Here is a 25,182-nt window from a genome sequence, read left to right as displayed (position 1 = left end):
GATGGATGGATGGATGGATGGTATATGTTTAAACATTTCAATAATTACTCTAAATGGCAGTGCATCTGTATGTCTCTAAGATCAGAGCTAAAGTGGGAATGAGTAAGAGCAGTGTGTGTGTGTGTGTGTGTGTGTGTGTGTGTGTGTGTGTGTGTGTGTGTGTGTGTGTTGGTATGTCAGTGTGCTTTAGGGTGGTGTAAACGGCCTATGTGCAGGAAATCTGCTCTCTGCTTTATCAGCTCCCTCTGCCCCCTAACATACACACACGCTCACCTGTCCTGAGTGCAAGACTCTTCAGCTTTACTGTGACCTCGATCACTTTTCTAGCTGCATCTGCTTGCTAACATTCTCTGTTGTGTTGCTCAGGTGAAGGAGCCTGACAGAATAACCACTGTGAGTGTAAAATCGATACAATCCTCTCATCACAAGCCACTATCTGTCCAAATCCTGACAAACACTTACACACTCATCCTCTCCAATTTGGAGCATTTTTGTCTCTTGGTGGACACCTGCTGCTGGGCCACAGTGGGCTAAAAGAGACTAAACTTGCTCCTGCACACCTTCAAAGCTGCTGTTGATCGTAAGTTGACTGAGAAAGTTGTATGACATCAAGAATGTAGGTAATAAGTTAATAGAAAGAAAGAAAAAACGTGACATTGACATTGTTACTTGTTTTGGCAGGTATTGTCTTTATGCAAAAAATATGTGAATTTTATTCATGTGCAGCCTCTTGACACATTTTAATTATGTTAATTTGATGTGCCTCTTTACAGTATACCCCACAAAGATTTTATACACGTGTGTAATTTCTGACCCTCAAAGGTATGGGAAAGAGTTGTTGAAGCAAGGCTAATGCGAGAGGTCCAGATCAGTGAGCAGCAGTTTGGTTTCATGCCCAGAAAGAGCACCACTGATGAAATTTTTGCGTTGAGAGTGTTGGTAGAGAAGTATTGTGTCTTTGTGGATCTAGAGAAGGCATATGATAGGGTGCCAAGACAGGAACTGTGGTACTGTATAAGGAAGTCAGGTGTAGCTGAAAAGTATGTTAGGGTGGTGCAGGACATGTATGAGGATAGTGAGACAGTGGTGAGGTGTGCAGTTGGAGTGACAAATGGTTTCAAGGTGAAGGTAGGGTTACACCAGGGATCAGCTTTGAGCCCCTTCTTGTTTGCAATGGTGATGGAAAGGTTGACAGATGAAGTCAGGCAGGAGGCTCCATGGACCATGATGTTTGCAGATGACATTGTAATCTATGGTGAGAGTAGAGAGCAGGTGGAAGAGAATCTGGAGAGGTGGATGTTTGTACTGGAGAGGAGAGGAATGAAGGTCAGTAGAGCTAAGATGGAATACATGTGTGTGAATGAGAGGGAGGCAGGTGGAAAGGTGAAGATGCAAGGAGTAGAGGTCGTAAAGGTGGATGACTTCAAATATCTTGGCCAGGTTGAGATGGTTTGGACATGTGTTGAGGAGGAATAGTGGATATATTGGGCAAAGAATGTTGGAGATGTAGCTGCCGGGTAGAAGGAGAAGAGGTAGACCTCAGAGAAGGTTTATGGATGTAGTGAAGGTGGACATGGAGATGGTTGGTGTAAAAGTAGAGGAGGCAATGGATAGGGCAAGATGGAGGCAGAAGATCCGCTGTGGCGACCCCTAAAGGGAGCAGCCGAAAGAAGAAGAAGAAGATGCTTAACATACCAAAATGTCACTCAACGTTGATAAAATGTTGACAAAAGCGGTCTTTTATGACATCTTGCTGGAAAAAGCCTTTCTAAATGTTTATGTAGGTTTACATCATGAAAGGCTTATGTAATTGTCATGTAGTCTGAAGAACTTGACCTACAGCAAAGTGTTACCCAAAAATAAAATTTCAAATGTCACATATTTATCAAGTCCATTTTTTATTTTTGTTTTGGTTTATTTATTAATAAGATTTTTATATTGAGTGGCCATTTGGGTGGGCACGATTAAGAAGCATGATTAAGAAACACTGGTGAAAATATAAAATTATGGCAAGTCATAATATGACAAGTGAATCAAACTTTTAACAGAGGATATTCCAAGCCTCTCTGAACTGTTCCAAACTGTAATTGGGCCTGAGCTGTTTGAAATGTTCTAGACCTGTTTGAAGGACTCACATTCTATCCAAAGCTCTCCAAAACAGTTAGTCTGATGGTGGGAGAAGATCCTTGTCCGGGCTTTGATGCGTAAGACCTGGGCTTTACTCTTTCATCTCCTCTTCACACCGTCTTGCCAACATGCTGCAAACGTGGTATCAGGGGGCCACAGCGTACCCTCCCACCTCCCCACTTTATATGAGAGAGAGAGAGAGATGGAGTTTGTGTGTTGCTGAGTACCAGCTATGATTAATCAACTGTGAGAGGACCTGATATAGGACTCTCTCTCCCCTTCCCTCCCTCCTTCCCTCCCTCCCTCTCTCTCCCTCTCTCTCCCTCCCTCCCCCTCCCTCTCTCTCCCCTTCCCTCCCCCTCCCTCCCTCTCTCACTCTCTCCCTCCCTCCTTCCCTCTCTCTATCTCCCTCCCTCCCTCTCTCTCTCCCTCCTCCCTCCCTCTCTCTCTCCCTCCTCCCTCCCTCTCTCTCTCTCTCTCTCTCTCTCTCTCTCCCTCTCTCTCTCCCTCTCTCCCTCTCTCTCTTCCTCTCTCTCTCTCTTTCTATCTTTCTCTCTCCCTCTCTCCCCTTCCCTCCCTCCCTCTCCCTCTCTCTCTCCCTCCCTCCTTCCCTCTCCCTCTCTCTCCCTCCTCCCTCCCTCCCTCTCTCTCTCTGTCTCTGACTGTGTTGGCACTGTGTTGCAGATTGGTAACAGGTGGGTGTGTGCTTGGTAATTATTTGATGAAGAGATCCTCCCTGTGTTCCTCTCAGCTGATATAGATACTATTCACTCTGGCACCTACACACATGTAGACACAGCACTTCCTGAGTGCCTACTGTTGTGTTTTGAGGCTAAAGCCCTTGATGAAAAAGCAGAAGTGCACTGAACATCAAATAGACTGTTTTCTCACATTATCCCATCATCTTTTATTAAACTTTAAAATTAGAGTCACTTTACCAGCCAAGTGCACTTGCAAGTATGAGGAATTTGTTAAAAGATACTTAAAGGACCAGGAACATAAAACAGCCTCTTAAATTCTGAGGAGCAATAAGAGGTTGACAAAAGCTCATTTAAATATTAATTAATAGATTTTTAAAAATGGAAATCATAAGTGGACCGCAGGGAAAATGTTAAGCCCAAGAAAAATGTACATTACATTAAATGTAGATTTCCAGATGGTGCTGGAAAACACATGTAATAAAAGGTCCAGCTTTCACCACACACTGTAATATCTCACAGTGAGGAGTTAGTAAAGAAGACAGAGGGTGCTGCAGTTATTCTGTTGCTAATAATGGAGTGTAGCACCACTACATCATCCAGCAAGCGCAGTTCCAGCATGTCTGTGTGTGTGTGAGGTAGGAGAGGAAATGATGGCTCAGGTGCTACTGCTGAGGTTCTGATTGCTTTGCCAATTAAACACTTCTTAATCAGCAGCTCTCGTTAATTTCCTCTTCACCATGCTTCTCTCTTAATGCCCCCCCGACCTGCAAATACACACAAACACAAACACTCTGAATCACTGACTGACACCCCCGCACGTGCCTCAGAGCGCTGTTATGACGCTATACTTTCTGAAAGACCAAGAAGAAGAAGAGAGAGTGGGACGAGAACACAGGAGCAGCTGCAGAGGGAACATGAGGACATAGAGATAGATTTGGTTCAGTGTTGTGCAAGTGGAAAGTTCATGGAACCACAACTAATCGACACCAGACAGGTGTTCCACGCAGGATTTCACAGCACACTCTCAGACTGATGTAAGAACGTCAAGAGAGAAGCCAACAGTCACTCCAAAACAGTTGCAGGGTGACCTGAAAGAGCGTATAAAGCGATGATCTGCACCGCATCACATTGTCTTCATTCCTGCACCCCACACAAAACTCCTCTGCTTAAAACCAAGCACAGAGATGCATGTCTATAATGTACATGCAAGCATTCTTTTGTGCTCTGTTTGGAGCAAAAATAGAACTGTGTGACAGTAATTTAGCTTGTTGTTTTTGGAGAAAGATGAGTGCGCACACAATCCCAGAATCACCAACGCACAGCGACGTTTGAACGTGGGAGTGTCGTGATATGGTGCTGCTCCTTAGCAAACTGTACTGGAGTGTTACACATGAGGGAAACATGAATGATGTGATGTACCGGGACATATTAGATCAGAATTTATTCAATCGGATTGGCAAAAGTCTTTGCATGCAAGCTTAGCCAAGGCTGCAAAATGCTAATTACTATTAACCATAAATGTCTCAAAGCTGTAATTGCGCCTTTGAGATGTTGTGGTTGTATATATCACCATTGTCTTTACAGAAGACCCTTTAAGCACCAGGTTTTTAAGAGGCAACATTGTAAATCTATAATAAAGACAGTAAAAGTAGTAATATATGACATTAAGTTAACAAACAGCTGTGAGATATGAACACGTCGCTGTTTTTGGAAAACAAAACCTGGTGTCTCCGTTTTTGTTGACTTTTAGTTTTTGACAGTTTGAAAATGCCTTTTGCCCTTTACATTGTTTGTAAATTTCAGTATAAACAGAACAGAAGAAACAGCCCAAAGTTACTTGGAAAAATGCCTGGTTCCATTTCCTTACATTCAAAATAAAGTAGGTTTTTTCCTTCTAAGTCACCATTTTGGAGGTTTTGTTCTGACAGCAGCGGTGTGTGTGCGTGTGTGTGTGTGTGTGTGTGTGTGTGTGTGTGTGTGTGTGTGTGTGTGTGTGTGTGTATAAATAAACTAAACAGTAGCTAACCAGTATAATATTAAAGATTATAGTGCAAATCCTGCAGCGATATAAGGAATGTCAAGCATAAGTGAGGGTGCACAAGTAGAACAATGATGCGTTCTTTATGCATGAATTAATCTTGTGATCATAAGAAGATTAAAATTCAGGTAACAGAGAAAAGAGGAGGCCTCATGAGAGGAGGCAGGGATGAGAATTAGAGCCGGTGGCATTAGCGATGTAATACTACACGTGAAGGAAACCTTCAGTCGGCTTTCGGAGGGAAGTGAAAACAGTGGCCTGAGGAAAATGGGTGGAAGTGTTAGTGTTTACACTTTCTCACAGGTGCCTGAGGATGCTTTGTGTAAATCCGTACTCAAAAACAAGCTGGCTTTGAGTGCGGTGCTGAAGGGCACAGCATGTTTTCAGCTGGGATAACTCAGGGCCTTCAGTGTTAGCACTAGAGCTGACCATTGTTTTAGGTTGCTGACCTCCTCTGTTTTATGCTACAGATTGTCTGTGTGAACCCTGCAGCTGGTTACAGCATTGTTCACTGCTGCTGTTTTAATGGCAGAGCATGAATAAAGGACAGTGGATAAAAGCCTGTGAATGATTATACACAGCTGGACGTTACTGGCCCCTCAGGGGACTGGACAGTAGCAGAGCTGATGACTCACGTGTTCTCGGCTGGAGCATTGGGCCAAACAGCCGTGTGTATGTTTCAATGCGGTAGACTTTGGTTTGGAGTCTTTGTCACACTAATAATGCAAATGAGCTGGTGCCACATGTGTGAGGCAGGCTACCACAGCATGAACCGAGCGCACACTGACCAAAAGCCTGGCTCTCCTGTTTTCTTCCCTTCCCCTGCTGTCCTCGTTTACCCTTTAATGGACTTTGGTTATTCTTTTTTTCCCCCCTTTCTTTCTTACATCCGTTCTTTTTGAAATCCTCCATGACGTGTAGCCAGTGTCTGGAACCTTCTGGTCCTTTCCGTTGTGCTCTTATCAGTGTATCACTGTACAGACGTCTATAATAGGAATGCCCTGAAATTTTCAGATGAGACAAAAAGACCAGAAAAAAACTAAAGATTAAACAGGAAAGTTTCAACGTCTGACACTTAACAGATCGTTTGAATGCTAATGAAAAGGAAAAACGATGATTTAAAACACTGCTTTTTCATGCAGCGGTCAGCGCGGACGTCTTCCAACAGTTTGAACAGCAGCAAAGTGTTTTTCTGAGGGACAGATAATACGTGTTCATGCCAAGTATCAAGAGAAGGTACAACACTCAGTAAATCAGACCCTGCTACCACACTAACGCCATCTGTACACTGTACCAGTTTTTAAAATAAAATAATATAAATCCACAAACCACAGCCAGCATGCACATATCAAAAAATATCTAAAAATAATGTAATTCATTGCTTTGGATCACCACATTGTCTGTTGTGGAGGATGCTGAATTTCATGCCTATGTGTAGTCATTGTGTTATTTTATGTAAACTTTTTATTTGTCAGTTATTGAAAGCATTTTTTTCAATAATAAAATGTATTTTTATTACCGTATAGTTTTTATGTGTTGAATGTTTATTCAACAGCTTAAGTAAAACGGCAAGAAAAACTTTTTTTGAGGTTTTTGGTCGTATCTTGAATTTCAGTTTCAGCTAGAAATGTTCATTTTCGGTTCTTCACTGGTCTGTAAGCCTGTTTGCCATCTACAAGTTTTAAAGTATCATGGAAAACCATTTTTGTAGCTTTTTTGAAACTTATGAGTTTGATGTAGTTTGTAAACACTTGAAAATTGACTGTTCACTCCCCTAAGCTACAAAAGAGCCTGTTTTGATTTTATTTTATTTAAATTTTTTTTTTATTAAGGATGTCATGATAACCAATGCATTTAAAAATATTGGACCTGTAGCAGTTTAGCCCCGCCTTTTCACACTAGTGTTATAGGGGTATTTCAGCTCAGACTGCTTTTTGAATGAGGCATAATACAGGACAGCCAATCAGAACACAGATCATTTACATACACGACTCTTAAAGGTACAGTAATAAACAGTCTGTTGAATTTTATAAATAAGGGCCAAAGAAATTATACTGTTTGATACACAAACTGACAAGCGGAGCTCAAAAAAAAGACTATATATTTTTTTATTATCATATCTTTATGTCACATTGCATATAGAACAGCTTTTTTTGTTTTCTTAAAAAATATTAAGTGCGGATTAAATATTTCAGCTGAAATCCCTGCTGTAGAGGACTGCCATGTAACACACAAGGTAAAAGCTTCTTCCAGAGTATCTAAGTTTATAACGTTCCTGGCTATGCATGGCTTTATTAGACAGTAGGGGAAATGCAGAGCAGAGAACCTGCAAAAAAGGCAAATGAGAAGTAGTAATCATTAAATTAAATTATCACGCAGTGTCAACAGCAGCTGCTGTGCTCAAATGTTGTTGTTTTATTTATTTTTTTGACAGCAACACAATATAAAATCTGATGAATTAATAAATTCAGGATCTTTTGAAAGAGAATTGTGGTTCATCCAAGAATAGATTATTTTTCCCACATCTAGTATGTGGAACCTGACTGTCCTTTGCTGGTTTGTATTGTGTTGCGATTTGCCTGTAATATTGGGCTGTGTCCTGTGTTCTGACTTGCTAATGGTAACATTGCTGAGCTGAGTTCTCTGTTGTCCATCTTAATTCCTGTTTCTAGTGCTCGGTGTTAGGCCTCATCTGGCCTCATTTTGATAATGATTGTGGACTTACCTACAATTAACCTGTCTTCCTGCTCTCTGACCTCTACCATTGGATTGCGACCTTGATTATTGTGTGAGGCTCCACGCTTAGAGCAGAGCGTCTCTGGCTGAAATTGCTCTTTTTCTTCCTTTCCTTTTTTCCCTTTTTTCTGCATTTATTAAAAGCACTGTAACACACTGCACCGTATTTGACTGATGCTTTGACAGATGATGGCCGGCTGACTCATGCCGTAACACCAGAGAGCCCCTTTCCTCTCTCTCAGTGCTGAGCTCATACCAGCTTCATTTCCTAGTCGAGACGGCTGTTCTCTGAAACAGGAACTGCTATATATGGGAATGTTGTTGTTATTGCTGCCGCACACTGTGTTCAAGCAGCTTTGTCAGTTGCCATGGAGATTACTGTTGTATTGAATCAAGTGAAAGCGTGTGTGTGTATGTGTGTGTGTGTGTGTGTGTGTGTGTGTGTGTGCGCGCAGTGGACAACAGAAATATAGCTGTTGTAGGTCTAAGAGTTAAGGTGCCTCCAACTGTGGATATGAAAGTGAATGTATAGTACGCTGCCTCAGTTAGATCTAGATCATATGCACTAAGTTCTAGCTATTGGATTTAGAATGAAGGATTGATTAAGAGGTTCTGGCATCTGTATTAAGTGAACCATATTAGGTGAACCAAAAATCACAGTGCTTTATTTGATTATCCTCAGTCTCTGAAGGCCAAAAGTAACTCTCCCTACTGTTCCTGATGTGGCACATTCACTGCCCAGCACCTTCTCATTTTCTCACTGCTCTCTAGACCGCTACACCTATTTCTCTGTTCCTCAGAAAGGGGGTTCAGCCTTCTCTGTAAAGCCAAAGCTGCCCAAGAACTCCTGCACAAATTCTCACTTTCTCTCTCTTCTAACTGTCATATGATCTTTCAAAGCATATCTCGAAGAAGAGATCACAAAATTGCTTAAATAAAGTTATGTTTGGTATATATAATGATCAGCCCTAACATGAATAACTCGTCATCTCTCTTGTACTCTTAACATTTAGGTGCACTTTGTAGTTCTACATTTAGAGACTGTAGTCCAACTGTTTCTCTGATACTTTCTTAGGTCTCTTTCACTGTTCTTCTTTGGCCAGGACCACCACGGAGTAGGTTTTATTTGAGTGGTGGATCCTTCTCAGCACTGCAGTGTCACTGAGGTGGTGGTGGTGGTATGTTAGTTTGTGTTGCACTGGTATGAGTGGATCAGACTTTTTTTTTTGGGAGACTATTCTCACTCCAGCAGTGACCCTGACTACTTCCTGAAGTGTTGGGCGTCTTCTCTGATGCTCTGCTGGACCTGTAATGCAGAAATGGTCACTTTCAGCCTCAAGTAATCTGAAGTTATGTCGCCATACTGTAGTCGGCATCATGACCATGTAAAGAACCCTGAGTCTCAGCTGATTTCTCTCTGTTTTTCAAAATTGCTCCTGTGTGGTGAACAAAAATGTTCCAAACCCCGTACACTTTGCCGTACGTTTTTATGTTTTATATTTTTTCTCCAGATATCACTGGATTCTCTGAACTACAAGGTCGTAAAGGACTTGATATAATACATATATTGTGACGTATAAGCTAATGACACTGCGCTCTGAACTGACGGTCAGAACAGCAGCAACCTCAATAAAACACCCGACACAAACCAGAAGGGGATTTCAAACATGGTTGCTTTGGCAGTAGTAGCTGACAGTTTGACTAATTGCTGCTGTATAACAGTGTTGAAGTTTCGTGGTGTTCATACTTTAGTGTGATGTCATGTCAGTGTGCAGGAGTTTTAGCGTACTTGCAGCATTATTTGTATTTCGACTGCTGGACAGTCTTATCAGTCAGGACTTGACCAGAGACATTCCTGGGAAAAATTAATGCAGGACAAAACGTATCAGCTTTGGGCCATTTTTGTTGACCACAGGGCGCCATAATAATAATAATAATAATAATAACAATAAATTACATTTATATAGCGCCTTTCACAAACCCAAGGTCGCTTTACATAGCAACATTCTGTGCATTAAACAGAAAAGTCTTTAAGTCACATTTAAAAGGAGAAAGAGAAGAGCCTCCCTGAGGGATCGAGGAGGAGAATTCCAGAGTTTGGGGGCCGTGGCACTAAAGGACCTCCCTCCCAAGGTGGAATGTCTGGTGCGTGGAACAGCAAGTAAGTTATTGCTAGAAGACCAGAGAGAGCGAGAGGGAGTGTAAGAGGTCAGCAGTTCTCTGAGGTAGGGGGGAGCAAGATTATGCAAAGCTTTGAAAGTGAGAAGTAAGATTTAAAACTTTATACAGGACAGGACCGGTAGCCGGTGCAGCTGAGAGAGAACGGGTGTGATATGAGCTGAACGCTTAGTGTGGGTGAGCACTCTAGCTGCAGAGTTCTGAATGTACTGTAACGTTTGGATAGACTTTACAGGGAGACCAACAAAGAGGGAGTTGCAGTAGTCAATGCGGGACATAATGAAGGCATGAACCAGAGTTTTGGCATCTTTATCAGACAGGAACGGTCAGAGACCAGCAATGCAACGTAAATGAAAGAATGCAGTCGTGGTGAGGAATTTGATGTGCAGATCAAAATTGAGTGATGAGTCGAGTAAAACACCAAGATTTCTAACGACAGGTGCAGGCTTAACGAGCAGGCCATCAATACTAACTGAACAACTGGATGACTTTGATAGTAGAGGTTTAGGGCCAACCAGTAAGACTTCAGTTTTAGCAGTGTTTAGCATGAGAAAGTTATTATGCATCCAGAGCTTTAAATCAGAAATACACTCAATTAGTGTACTGGGAGGGCAATTCTGAAGGTGTATGTGTACTGAGATATAACTGTATATCATCAGCATAACAATGGAAATTTAGGCCATGGCTATGAATAATCTGCCCAAGGGGTGAAATGTAAATTAAGAAAAGTAGGGGTCCAAGAACTGAGCCTTGCGGGACACCACATCTAACAGGAGAGGAGGAGGATTTTTGTGGGCCTAATGTAAGAAACTGGTGTCTGTCTGTAAGATATGACCTGAACCACTGTAGGGCTGTGTCAGTGATGCCAATAGAGAAAAGACAAGAAATGAGAACATCATGATTAACAGTATCAAAAGCTGCACTTAAGTCGAGGAGCAGGAGAATATTGAGAGAACCACTATCAGCAGACTGGAGAAGATCATTAACAACTCGCAGAAGAGTGGTCTCAGTGCTGTGGTGAGTACGGAAACCAGACTGGAATGGCTCATAGAGGGCATTATCACTCAGAAGTTTCTGGAGTTGGGAAGCTTTACTTTAGCTAAAAATGGAAGGTGTGAGGTGGGTCTGTAATTAGAAAGAGAATTTGGGTCCAATTCAGGCTTCTTAAGTATCGGAGTAACAGCAGCAGTTTTAAGGGAAGTAGGAACAGAACCAGAAGAGAGACATGAATTTATCACTGTAGCAACTGGGGTGTTGATTACAGATGATCAGGCCTTGAGTAGAGGGGTGGGGGCAGGGTCAAGCTGACAGGAGGAAGCATTAGACTTAGTGATGAGCTCAGAGACAGAAAAGGTGTCAACAGGTGTGAAACAAGTTAGCTTTGTGTTCAAAGAAGGAGAATCTGTAAAGGAGAACGGCTGGGAAGCAGAAGAAAAGAGGCTATAGATTTGATTAATTTTCTTGTCAAAAAAAATGTAGAAAAGCCTGACATTGCTCAGGTGAATGGGGGCACGGTGATACAGGAGGATGGAGGAGTTTGTTAACGGTTTGAAAGAGAGCTTTTGGCCTAGACTTAGCATTATTTATGATGGAGGAGTAGTAGTTGGCGCGGGCAGTATTAAGGGCATCCCTATATTTGTGGATGTGTTGACTGTAAAGTAGAGAGTGGACAGTAAGGCTAGTTTTTTTATAAAGGCGCTCAAGACGCCGACCAATGGCCTTCAGTACCCTTAGTTCAGGGGTGAATCAAGGACAGAAGCGGGCGGCAGGGAGGAGTCTATTCTTAAAAGGGGCAAAATCATTAAGCGGTCCAGAGACAGTGTCATTATAGAGAGAAACTATGCTTTCAGGGGATGATAGGTTATGTAGGTCAGACAGGGCTAAAGACTGAAGAGAAGCAGCAAACAGATTGAGATTGACAGACCTAATATCACGATAGACAACAGAGATTTTTTCTCAGGGGGGAGGAGTAGAAATATGAAAAGTACATTCAGTGAGCTTATGGTCAGAGATACCAGAGACTGGACCAGAGACAGAGATATCATTCAAACCAGTAGAGCAGAGTAAATCAAGAGTATGACCATGAGTGTGAGCTGGAAAATCAACATGCTGCATCAAGTTAAAACACTCTAAAGCTGAAAGGAACTCAGATGTGAAAGAGCATTCAGTATCACCATGGATATTGAAGTCACCAAGCACAATTATGGCAGAGCAAAGAGATGAGATGATTGTGAGGAGTTCATTAAGTTCAGACAAGCAGCTTGCAGCAGGTTTGGGAGGGCGATAAACTAACAGGAACAGTAAAGGTGAGGAGGAAACAACCTTCAAGGCAATATATTCAAAGGTTGTAGTACTGAATATGGAAAGTTCTTTGACCGTTAAACCGGAATGATGAACCACAGCCAGACCACCTCCTCTCCCTTTTAGTCGGGGTTTTGAGAGATAAATGTGGCCTGGGGGCGTCAGCATGTTTAAATGTAAGTAGTCACCAGGTTGTTGCCAGGTTTCCGAAAGAAAAAACATATCCACGTTTTTCTGGGTGATGAGGTCGTTGATAGCGAGGCTTTAGTGGTTATGGATCGTGCGTTAGGATGGGCGATGTTAAAGCAGCGACGGCTGGGAAGAGAAGGTTCAACCAGTTTTGAAAGTGGACGGAGATGGCCATGATTTACTCCACGGATGGCTTTAGTGTCACGCTGGCGAGCACGATTATATGTCCATATAGTCGGGATCCGCGCATCAGAGCCATCACAGCCATAACTAAACGAGGGTCCTCTTTTTGAGTGGTGGATGTAACGTGGACGTCGAGCAATTCCAAGTGACCGGCACAGATTATATGATGCGGAATCCAAGCACGCATGGCAGTCGAGGTGTTTAAGTTCAGTTTGTGAGTATTTAAACATTGCCAGAGCGTAAAAAACAAAAATGAACAGCACGACTCGAGGCCAAAAACAAAAACTCTGGACACCGGCCGTAGACATGACGGAGAAGAGTGAACATGCCAGAGCTCAGACCGCGCACGTTAGCCAACCAAAACCCACTACACCACCAGCCAAGACACAGGTGCGGTCACGGTGCAGGAGAAGAGGAGGAGGGCTCGGCAGGTGAGGAGCAGGTGTGTCATAGGCATTATCACAAAGCAAGATTCAGCTTGCTAGTAGAAAACAGAGAGTCCATCGATACTGGAGAGTATCTGTGCCGAAAGTCCCGCAAAAAGGAAAGAAAAAACAGCCACAAGAAAAACAAAACAAACAAAACACCGGCGAGTAGCGGCAGCCAAACACGCACAGCGTACACTCAACCGGAACCAGAAGATGAGAAAACACTAGGCATAGTGGTGGTTCTTAAAAACAGCATTCATTTTTCCAATAGAGAAATCTGCTTATACTCGCAGATTAGAATTCCTCAAATGTGCAGGACACTGACTACAGAGTGCCCGACTTCGGACGTCTGTTTTGGAGTCTATTTTCGCCCTTTCTTTGTCTTTTCTTCAATAAGTGAAATGCATGCTCACTAGAGTTCAATGTGTTTGAGGTCAAGCTGGTGTCTTCACTTTATGGAAGGGATACATGGTTACAATCAGCTTAGGTTGGAATTAGCAGATTTTTACTCAAAATACGTAATTTGCAGTCTGACAGTTTTGTTTTGGATTTTGGCAGATCTGTTTTACAGTGTTATGCAGTAAATATGGTGATGCAGGTACATGCACCTGTGCTATATTTAATGGCTGCTGCTACACCTGTACTAAAATATTGTAGCATAATTCATTCATAATTCATAACTCGTGCTAAATAGCCAGTTGCTTTCTACTTTCAGTGTAGCACTTTGATTAATGTTACTTAAATAAGCTGCAAAATTGAAAACTCTAAATTGAAAAAAGTAAATAAAATGCCTGTTTAGCTCATCAAAGAGCAAATAATGTCTATATTGCAAGTTTAAGAAATACAAATGTTATATAAAAGTATAGTAGTAAAAGAATAGTTTGAGCTTTGTATAAAAAAGCATAATAAAAATTTGCCAAAAAATTGACTGTTTACCAGTTTAGCTGTAAAAAAATCTGAATCAGAAACGACCATAAAGAATTTATGATCAGTGCATTCCTACTTCATCGTGGTCTGATACATCTACCCCAACATACCTGAGCTCCTGATTTGCTCTGTACTTTTTTCACGGCTGATAGTGTTCTTTAGTCTGCCTTCGCTGTGGTCCTCAGTCACCTGCAATGCTATTTGCTATTGCTAAGCTAACCAGTGCCTTCTTGCTTCCTAACAATATACCCGTGGTTGATTTTAGCATAGAGAAAGTTTTGCTTATGTCTCAGATTAAATAATTCAGATTTTCAGTCTCATGATCGCCTGCCTCCTTGCGCTAATACTTATTTGGTTCTTGTTTTAAAAGGTTGCAGTTGCAGTCGCCACATTTACAATCAACTCCTTTGTTAGCACTTTTTTCCACTAACAGTACAACAACACACAGCTGGCTGAGAAACAACTGTCCAATTCCTTTTGCGGCTCTGAAATATGGGTCCATGTACAATAAAAAGACAGTGCTTTCTTATTATTTAACCGATATAGATATACAGACTCCGTAATTTAATTAAACTTTGCACTTTAACTAAAGCTGATTTGCTGGAATTCAGAGCCCTTGTTTTGACTTTGCTGGTACGTTCTTGATAACCTCGCTGCTTTTGCAGGCTGCTGAGTAAGAACAGAGATAGAGACTAATTCAAGTCAGCTGAACACGAACTGAGCTCCTTTTGTTCCACTTCCCTAATTCTCTGAAAGCGTCTCTGCAGGGGCAGGAGCTGTTCCTAGTGTTTATGAAGTCTGTGGGGGTGTGTGAGCTCTGTGACAGCTGTGGTAAATCAGCTAATATAAAAGCTAATGCACTCTAATGAACTGACGGAGTGACTTAGAACGAGGCCCGTGGCCCACAGAAATCCCTCAGCGCAGACGGCAAAGTCAAGACCAGGAGCATGTTAATGTGCAATCCATTCTACAAAACGAGCCCAAATTCCCAACATAAAAGACGCATTGAAGGGAACGGCATAATTGTAAATCACAGGGCCGTGTTTTGGGCCGAGGCCGGACTGCATTTGCGTCTGCAGTATAGGGCTCTTTTGTGAGCAGGATGTCCCGTCGGGAGACCTAATAGCCATGCCAATGGCATTCATTGCCCTGCGGTCCCTGTGCTCACAGCATAATTATCATAATTACAATTCATAAATTAGCAGGGAATTCTTCACTGTGCACTCGCCTGGTAAGAAATGGGCCTACCTAATGAGCGCACACACAATCTCTGAGGTAAATCATTGCGAAATTAGACAAGATTTCTTCACACGAGGCACAGAGTGATGTGACTGACTGATTGTGTGTGTGCATGTACGATAACATTAGTGGAGACAGTAGTTGTGTGATGTCAATGAACAAGCATGTTGTGTTTATTAAAGCAACTCGAGTCAGCATGACAGGCTCATTAGGAATAACAGTCTTCACAGAGGGACAGAGTGTGTGTGCCAGAGTGTGTGTTTACTGTATTTGTGGGTGAGGGAGAGCGAGAGAGTGACGGGTTCATTAGCACCTACAATTGTGAATGATTAGCGTTCCTGAGGGGTGTGTTTGAAAACTTAATGAGAGCTGCTGTAAGTTGCTTACTGGAGCAGAACTGTGAGACTCACACTAAGCATAACTTCAAAGTCACTCTTCTCTGAGTCGGTACAACAGAGACCACCTTACATTTACTTAAATGGAAATACCCTTTTTGGATTTGATTTTTCCCAATGTGTGCATAATTAAACATTTAAGATGTAAACAAAGTCATTCAGAGTGGTTCCGTGTGAAATGCGCTGTTCCAGAGAAACTTACAGAGTCCGAATTTTTCACAGTGATGGTGAAAGGAACCAGACATCTAAAAAGTTGAATCCTTTGAACGCTAGCTCACAGACATGAGATATAGTTTTATGACTATTTGGAAAGGTTTTTTGGCCTAAAATGTATAATTGAATGTAGACATCAAGACCCCTGGTTCCTATCACCACCACTGTAAAGAGAAGTCAGTAAGTTTCTCTTGTATGACTTTGTTTACATCTTAATGATTGAATTATACAGAAATTTTGAAAAGTCATTGGAATTCCCCTAAAATTTCCAATCAAAACAGCCACGAAGCACACGTTATTCTCTTTAACACAGAAGAGATCTTCTCATTCACACTGGAAAAAACGAAACAAAAGTTTTTTCCTAGTAATTCTGTTTCAGTAAGTTCTATAGTAGAGCTTATAGTTTTACTGTAGTTGTTATGTTGGGTTTGTTGTACTACAGTTAACAAGCACATTTTTTCATTGCTACTTTTAGTTTTAGTTAACATTATCTTGGATCAGAAATTACATAAATAAATTGCGATCTCTGACTTTTGGACTGCAGAGTCTTTACTGGGTCAGTTAACAGCCTTCTCTTCACTGGAGACTCATTCACTGCGTGTGACTGAGAAGAAATAAACAGCACTTACCTGCTTAGGGGCAATGCAGTTTCAGACAAGCCATCATTTGCGTTTGAGAAATCGATTTGGTTAATTACCTGAATGAACTGAACAAAAGAGCTAAATCTGAATCAATGAATCTCTGTCCTGCCACTGATAAGAATTTGGACAGCCTCCAGACAGAGGAAAAATTGCTGAAGCAATGTCCTCTTCATTACTGTTATTTTGGTCTGTGTTTGTGTGCTGTTTTGCTGAATCTCTGTGAATAACACTGGACGTTTTCCCCCCAGACACCAGCTCAGGCTGGAAAAACTGTTGTTAACTCACATTGCTGTATCAGGAGGTCAATGCTATGGCTCTGCTGTTGGCCTAGGAAGATGTGCTGCACACTCATGATCCACTATGCAAACAGTCTTTTAGAGTATTATTTGTAAAGCTAAAGGAAGTGAAGCCTATTTTATTTTTACTTTAAATAAATAAGAGCAATTTAACTTGAAAGCAGGGACGGCCGTTTACTGTGCTACTCCACATTCCACTGGCTAAAAGGCACATTTTCAACTGCCAATAAGAATATGACTGATATATAATCACACCCTGATAATGAGGAACCGGCTATAGCTGTGCAGGACTCTGACTTTATGCAGTGAAACCATACAGAGAAAGATAACAGCAAAATTGCATACTGTGCGTACTCGTGGTGCGGAAACCAATTTGCTTCTACTCCTGGTGGCATGAAAGTCATGCAGAACTAAAGCTAGAGCGCAGGAGTCGTTGCCTTGCTGCAGAGCCTGAGAAAGACCGTTTGAAGCAACAGGCACGTGAGACAGAACTGAAAATTTTGATCACTTTGTTACATCATAATAGGGGTGAAAATTGGCCAGTCAAATCAGTAAAAGATATAAGGTTCACAATCTTGATGATAAGCCAGGGATCTGTGTGTGGTGTTGGGGCTGGCTGTGGCTGGGGTCACTCTGAGTTATCCATGCTCTCTGTGGAAGATTAGAGTCTGGACAGGAGAAGAAAACTGATATGAGGGGGACTAAGATGTTCAGACAAGGCAGCAGCAGGATGTGGTAGGACCACAGGCTTAGATTGGATTAGATTAGGTTACATAAAGGAGAAGACGAGCAGCGATACTGTCACGGTTAAAGACAGAGCACACCAACTAAATAGCCACCAACAGAAATGTTTGGTTGGACTTCTGAGATGGTTGGGAGAACCTCCCCTTTCACACTGTTCTAGAATGTCCTCCCTGATTCACACTGTTCTGGAATGTTATTCCCCATTCACACTGTTTTGGAATGTTATTCCTTCATTCACACGGTTCTGGAACCATTCACACTATTCACCCTGTTCACACTGTTCCAACATGTTCTCCCCATCACATTGTTTATGAATGTTTTCACTATTCGGGGATGTTCTTCTCCACTGACACTGTTTAAGGATATTCTCCACCAGTCACACTGTTCGAGGATGATGTACTTCATTCACACTGGGATTTTGACCCTGTTCCACCATGTTCACCCCAGTCACACTGTTCTAGAATGTCACAATGTTGTAGAAAGCTCTTCGAAGTGTCACTGTTCCAGCATGTTCTCCACATTCACGCAATTCTGGAATGACTTCCCAAGTCACACTGTTCTAGAATGCTCTCCTCAGTGGCACTGTTCCAGCATGTCCTTCACATTCATACAATTCTGGAATTGCCCTCCCAAGTCACACTGTTCTAGAATACTCTCCTCAGTGACACTGTTCCAGCATGTTCTCCACATTCATACAATTCTGGAATTGCCCTCCCAAGTCACACTGTTCTAGAATACTCTCCTCAGTGACACTGTTCCAGCATGTTCTCCACATTCATACAATTCTGGAATTGCCCTCCCAAGTCACACTGTTCTAGAATACTCTCCTCAGTGACACTGTTCCAGCATGTTCTCCACATTCATACAATTCTGGAATTGCCCTCCCAAGTCACACTGTTCTAGAATACTCTCCTCAGTGGCACTGTTCCATCATGTTCGCCTCATTCACACTGTTCAGTGATGATCTTTTCTGTTCACACTGTTCTAGAATGCCCCCCATTCACAGTGTTCTAGAATGTTCTCTTTCATTCACATTGTAGAGTCTTCTCAGTATTCACATTGGTTCCTGTGTCTTGTCTGTTCTGGACATTCTGCAAACTGCAAACATTAGAACGTGGAGTTTTTAAGCGCTCTGACCTTAAAGATGCATCCAGGGCGCTCTCTCTCTTTCTCTCTCTCTCTCTCTCTCTCTCTCTCTCTCTCTCTCTCTCTCTCTCTCTCTCTCTCACTGTCTCTCTCTCTCTCTCTCTCTCTCTCACTGTCTCTCTCTCTCTCTCTCTCTCTCTCTCACTGTGTCTCTCTCTCTCTCTCTCTCTCTCACTGTGTGTCTCTCTCTCTCTCTCTCACTGTGTGTCTCTCTCTCTCTCTCTCTCACTGTGTGTCTCTCTCTCTCTCTCTCTCTCACTGTGTGTCTCTCTCTCTCTCTCTCACTGTGTGTCTCTCTCTCTCTCTCTCTTACTGTGTCTCTCTCTCTCTCTCTCTCACTGTGTGTCTCTCTCTCTCTCTCTCACTGTGTCTCTCTCTCTCTCACTGTGTGTCTCTCTCTCTCTCTCTCACTGTGTGTCTCTCTCTCTCTCTCTCACTGTGTCTCTCTCTCTCTCACTGTGTGTCTCTCTCTCTCTCTCTCTCTCACTGTGTGTCTCTCTCTCTCTCTCTCTGTGTCTCTCTCTCTCTCTCTCACTGTGTGTCTCTCTGTCTCTCTCTCTCTCTCTCTCTCTCTCACTGTGTGTCTCTCTCTCTCTCTCTCTCTCTCTCTCTCACTGTGTGTCTCTCTCTCTCTCTCACTGTGTGTCTCTCTCTCTCTCTCTCTCACTGTGTCTCTCTCTCTCTCTCTCTCTCTCTCTCACTGTGTGTCTCTCTCTCTCGCTCTCACTGTGTCTCTCTCTCTCTCTCTCTCTCACTGTGTCTCTCTCTCTCTCTCTCACTGTGTGTGTCTCTCTCTCTCTCTCACTGTGTGTCTCTCTCTCTCTCTCTCTCACTGTGTCTCTCTCTCTCTCACTGTGTGTCTCTCTCTCTCTCTCTCTCACTGTGTCTCTCTCTCTCTCTCTCTCTCTCTCACTGTGTCTCTCTCTCTCTCTCTCTCACTGTGTGTCTCTCTCTCTCTCTCTCACTGTGTGTCTCTCTCTCTCTCTCTCTCTCTCTCTCACTGTGTGTCTCTCTCTCTCTCTCTCTCTCACTGTGTCTGTCTCTCTTTTTCTCTCTGCTTTGTAAAAATAATAGTGTGATAGAGAGACAGGTTGTGTAATTCTGAAACATGCACACACACAAAGCATTTCTCACAAATTAATTAATGTGGCAACTTGGACACCTGTGATACAACAGGAAGTGAAGATGATGCTTATGTAAGACTTCCTGTGGTTATACAACTGCACACAGTCATCACCATCATATCTCTCTCTCCCTCTCTCTCCCTCTCTCTCTCTCTCTCTCTCTCTCTCTCTCTCTCTCTCTGTCTCACTCTGTCTCTCTCTCCCTCTCTCTCTCTCTGCACATCCACCCAAACTCCCACTAACAGGCTTTTTCACGGCTGCTTCTCTCATCCACAGATACACAATTCTGCAGCAGTGTGTTTTATTTCACATTCTGCCTGTGTGTGCAGCAGCGCATCATGTTTTTCAAACACAGCAAGCGGCTGTGACTCAGCGCCGCCGAGCAGCAAGGCCTCACTCGTTTCACATTGTCCTGGAGAAATGGGCTTGCTGTACCATGATATGAAGCTTTTCTGGCATTAATGTGCCTGCCTGTGTGTGTACGTGTGTGTGTATGTGCTTTGCACTGTGCTGTATGTCCTCTCTGTGTTTACTCAATAGGAAAGGTAATCCCGGCAAGCAAATTAAATGCATTATCTTAAGGGGCACAGAGGCGGCTCCCCTATCAAATGCTTACCAGTTACAGACATGCATGAGCACCCTCACACACCCATCCACCTTCCTACACACAAAGAAAACACAGTAGACTCTTTTCTACCTTAGAGCCAAACACTTATGCGGATGAGGAGTATCCGGTCCCATGACACTTCCAACTGGACACAGTTTGACAGTTTGACCATGCTCAGCACAGTTTCTGTAGCTAAATGTGCTTAGTGCAGCAGAACTGTGGGAGTGGGAGTGGTGTAATGATGTTGAAATTCTCTGATTGACTTTACATTTGTGCCATTTTTCTGACACCCCATCCTCCATACACTTTAAAAATGTTGTGTTTTAATTTGAAACAGTTTACAGGGCAGCCTTAAAATGAGCTTCCAATAGTAAGTTAAGAGAACAAGAACCTTTGTATTAAGCTTTGTCTTATTTGACATTCAGCATTTTTTTAAAATTCAGCACATTTTAAGGCAGTTTGGTACCTAACTTTAAGCTAAAATGCCAAGAATGAGTACTGATGACACTGTTAACACTTTACTGTAGTGTTCATATGAGTTCTACATCAAACCCTTCCAGGACCTCCAAATTAACCTCCGGGACCCCTTGAATGTCTTAATATCAGATTGCTGAAAATAAACTTATTATGATGTTACGCTGTCCATTAGGAGAGCGATAGAAGTTCAAATACAAATTCATTGTAGGGTCAACATTTAGCTGCATCACCTACAATCAACCAGCTTCTGTCTTTGATATTCTTAACTAAATAGAGATGCAGCATTGCTCTGCCTCATGGTGGCGCTGTAGCAGATTGGTTCACCAAGGTCCTTTATAGCCCAGCAACTGTAACTATGCCAAGGAATCCTTGAAAAATTGTGCACTACACCGCAGCTATTCTAAAAATTTGCCTGATTTCTCGAGAGTGAATTATTACTAATTACTCAAACGGGAGACGAAAGAGATGTGTAAAATCCATCCATCCATCCATCCATTTTCTAAGCCCCCCCCCCCCCCCCCCGCGATGTGTAAAATCTCCATTTATATGTAGTAGACTGCATTGCCACACTAGAAAAGAGCATTTGTTAAAAGAGGATTGTTAAACTATTTTTCTACCATTGAAGCTTGCATCGATACAGCTAGGGTGACTTAGCATCCAGCCAGCATTCGAGAAGCCAGTCAACATGAGACCCTCCAAATACCAGGAGGTATTTCATGCACTGGTTATAAGAGATGTATGGAGTGCTCCTATCAGTTGACCAATAGAGAGTGCTAGTGAACGCCCTTCTAAGATTTACCTGTGAAATTGTGCCAAATGTCAGGAATATTTCAGGGGCAAAAGAGCAAATCCAGAAACAAAATAATACATCAAGAAAATAAGTAAATAAAAAAAAATAAGAGCAAAGACTGGAAAAATGAGAAATATATTTACATCAAAACAAGTCAAAATGTGTAGTTATCTTTGTTTAAAAAAATGTAGCTTAATTAAACACTCATTATTTGTCTTTGCACACTTTGATACTTAACATTTTGGTTGTGGATTTTATTATAAACTCCAGAGGAATGGCACATCAGTATCAGTGGGTATTAGTATGGAGCCAATATCAGCATAAAATGACATAATCAGACATAAGAACGAATAAATCTGATCCAATCTTTGAACAAATCTGTCCAGAAATAGCACTCGCTCATTGTGTATAGTTCTTCCTATGAGCCTGTAGGGGTGTTTTTCAGTAGTTTGAGCATGATGGCCTACTTTTACATGCTCATTTAGTTTTTAAAGGAAAAATATCTATAGGAGCATCAGCTGAAATCAGAAAACAAAAAGTGGCATCCTGCCATCTCTAAAGGTTAGCATCAACCCATGTGTCGTTCACGTTCACCAGAGGTCCAGTTCTCATACTGTTGCTCTTTTGGCACAAGCTTTGATCTCCTGAGACAGACAATTACTGGTAATACAGCTCCTCACATTACAACCAAGATTTAAGTGCCTTGTTCAATAATGCAAAGGCAGAATGAAGGGCAGGGTAATAAAAGGACTCAAACAGCAACCACAGAGTCTGAGGGGTTCGTCATAACTACATGTTAACCATGTAAGACGTGGCACATTGTCTTTAAACTTGAATAACTTTAAAACTGTCTAAATTATCAACATGCTGTGGTGTAGTATCTCTAGTAACAGTTCACCTGCTTCTGATTTCCCTCCACTTCTATTATAAGTCAGCTCTTCTTTCTTGCAGCCCAAGCAGCGTACGTCTCTGTCCTCATCTCAGGACGTGCAGCGGCCAGTGCAGAACCACAGCGGAGAGCCCTCGGAGGTCAGCTCATCTTTGGGCTACGCTAGCTTCAGCACCAGCCCACCTGCCAGCCCCCCCATCAGCCCTGCCAACTACTCCACAGGCTCAGCTGAAGACTGCGCCCTCACTGGTACGCGCACTCTGCACCGTTTCTGTTTGATCCTAGACTCTATGTTAACTATAAAGCATTCAGGTTTATGGTGTCTGGAAAAGGTTTTTAATTACCAAGACAAACTTTAAAACCTCTGAATAATATTCAAATACACGACAGAATGTTAACCTTTTAAACTGGGAGTGCTCACATGTGGACCTACACTCCAGTTCCAGATTCTCATAACCACATCATTTAATAATAATAATAATAATTTGTTACATAGTAGTTTCTGGATAAGCTTTACAATTAATAACTGAATAATTACACAGTTTAAGGAGTTAAAAGTCCGCACTGAGATTATGGAATTAAGTATCAACTGCGTCATTTTTTATTCATTCATTCATTTATTTATGGTATCCTGGTATTACAAAGAGCTTAAGTGATGGTAAACAGTCCACACATGGTTTAAACAGTGCAGACATATTTAAATGTCCAAATGCCTCTAATAATGAGATCAGGGGTCTCATTTCCAAAACGTTTGAGCATTTGACTCCAAATCATGTTCCCAACATGTGCACACAAATGATCTATTAAAACAATGTTTAAGGAAGGCTCCCGAGTGGCCCTATCATCAGGGCCCTAAGTGTTGGCCCTATCATCAGGAGATCATGAGTTTGATCCCTGGTGATGCTACAGCCACCCGTAGCCGGGAGTCCAAGAGAGCACAATTGGCCTCGCTCTTTCTGGGTGGGTAGGATGGCCCCCCTTCTCCCCCCATCACTCAACGCGATAGTAGTCAGTGCAGGCGTCTGTTAGCTGACATAACAGATCTGGTGGTCGGTGCTTTCCTCCGAGCGCGTTCGGCTGTCCAATGACGATGCGTGAGCGGCAGTTCGAAAAGAAGCGGTGGCTGGTTTCACAGGTCTAGGAGGAAGCCTAGAAGTAGTATCATGTGATTGGGGGAGTCCTAATTAGCAGGTGGAGTAAAATAAAGGTAAAAAAAAAAAAACACAGTGTTTAAGAATCATGCACTGTATAACCTGTAGTACACTTGCCAGCGTGAACCATTGATTTACCAGATTACAAACCATTCATTCACATTTCCATGTCTAATATTTTAAATACCACTACTTAAGAGCCATTAGTGACCATTCTAAATTATTTTACTTCAACTTTTACTTACCCTGTAAAATCCAATTGAATTATAGCCTTGCTAAGTCAATAATTTCTGGAGCAGTGTAAATGAATACATTGCAGTGCGTTGACGTGCTGGAGCAGTATGTAAGTGCAGCATCAGTGCAACGATGCCTGAGATGTAGCCTTAGCCACTATCTTCTGGGTTTAGGTCACAGGTTTGTGTTTGAAATCTAGTAATGCTAATGCCACTTTCAACTGTTACTTGTTCAGGTGGAGAGAGTTGGCAGGCGGCGCAGTCTCCCTGCAGTGATTATCTGAGGGGTGCCTTTTCTTAAGAGCTACACTAATTTAAGCAGGAGTTCTCCTGCCTGATTGGCTGCCTGTGGGAGCCATGAGACATCCGGATCTAGCATTAATGCTTTGTTTCTCACAGACTGGCTCCTGCTGTTCCAGAAGCCTCCACAGCAGCTGCCTGCATAATTCATATATCAAACCCGCTTCATATGACAAAACAGCATATTAAAGCCCCCCGCTTTCGCTCTGCTCGCATAAATGCAGTCAGTGAAACCAGGGATGAGTATTCAATTACCCGTCCGCTTAGTGGCTGTTTTGTCATGACCACGTTGCCGGTAGGAGGTGATGGTGATTTATTGTGCTGCAATGGTGATGTGAGTAAGGACAAAGCCCCTAAGAGAAGATTTACGTGTGTGCAATGCAAGCCATAGCTTGGTTTGTCACTTCCTGTGCATCACATCCTTTGGGCCTTCTTTCCCTGCTGGGGGGCAAGTGGACAGTTGATGCCATAATTTCATGACACTGTGATTCCTGTCACCGTGGTGTGGGAGTCATGGTGACGTTTATGTTCATTGGTGATCTGTTTATGAAAGCTGCCAGTCACTGAAGGATCCTGCATCAAGATAGCAGAGGTTAGAGAGAGAGAGAGAGAGAGAGAGAGAGAGAGAGAGAGAGAGAAGTACCATTTACAAGACTAATAGAGGTGTTCCACTTCCACGGAGTTCCTCAAAGTCACTTTAAAATGTCAAGTGTTGATAATAGTCTCCAGTATTGTATTGTGTACAGTTATAGCTGCTCTGTTTCTTCCTGTTAAGGGGACTCACTGCTAAATTTCCTTCGGGATCAATAAAGTATCTATCGATCTATCTATCTATCATCGAGACTTTATCTTATTCGGCCTCTTTTACAGATCCCTATGGGTGTCATTCCTTTCATCCCTGTCTCTCCTCAAATTTTCTCGCTCTGTGGATCTCTGGCCTCTCAGTGTCTGAGCAGTGGACAAGGCGAACATCCTTAAAAAAAAGACAAATTTACAGGAAACTAACCAAAACTATGACACACATATAATACCAACAATAAGAATTAAAACAGAAAATAACAATATTAATAATCATTAATAACAATATTAATCATCTGTGTTGGGGCAGTCATGGGCTGGAGGTTAGGGT

General features: G+C 42.3%; 1 protein-coding gene across 7 annotated transcripts in view; it reads left to right on the top strand.

Annotated features, from left to right (window-relative positions):
• The window catches only part of anks1b (ankyrin repeat and sterile alpha motif domain containing 1B), a 272,382-nt gene that overhangs the window by 151,482 nt on the left and 95,718 nt on the right, over positions 1-25,182 (top strand). For all 7 annotated transcript variants that reach the window (XM_037543104.1, XM_037543101.1, XM_037543100.1 and 4 more), the window contains one exon: positions 22,432-22,618. In XM_037543104.1, the coding sequence (XP_037399001.1) occupies positions 22,432-22,618 (187 nt within the window). The remainder of the gene's footprint in view (positions 1-22,431; positions 22,619-25,182) is intronic.

Source organism: Pygocentrus nattereri, chromosome 11 (genome assembly GCF_015220715.1).
Source record: "Pygocentrus nattereri isolate fPygNat1 chromosome 11, fPygNat1.pri, whole genome shotgun sequence".
Lineage (NCBI taxonomy): Eukaryota > Metazoa > Chordata > Actinopteri > Characiformes > Serrasalmidae > Pygocentrus > Pygocentrus nattereri.
This window is presented reverse-complemented; position numbering and strand designations above follow the sequence as displayed.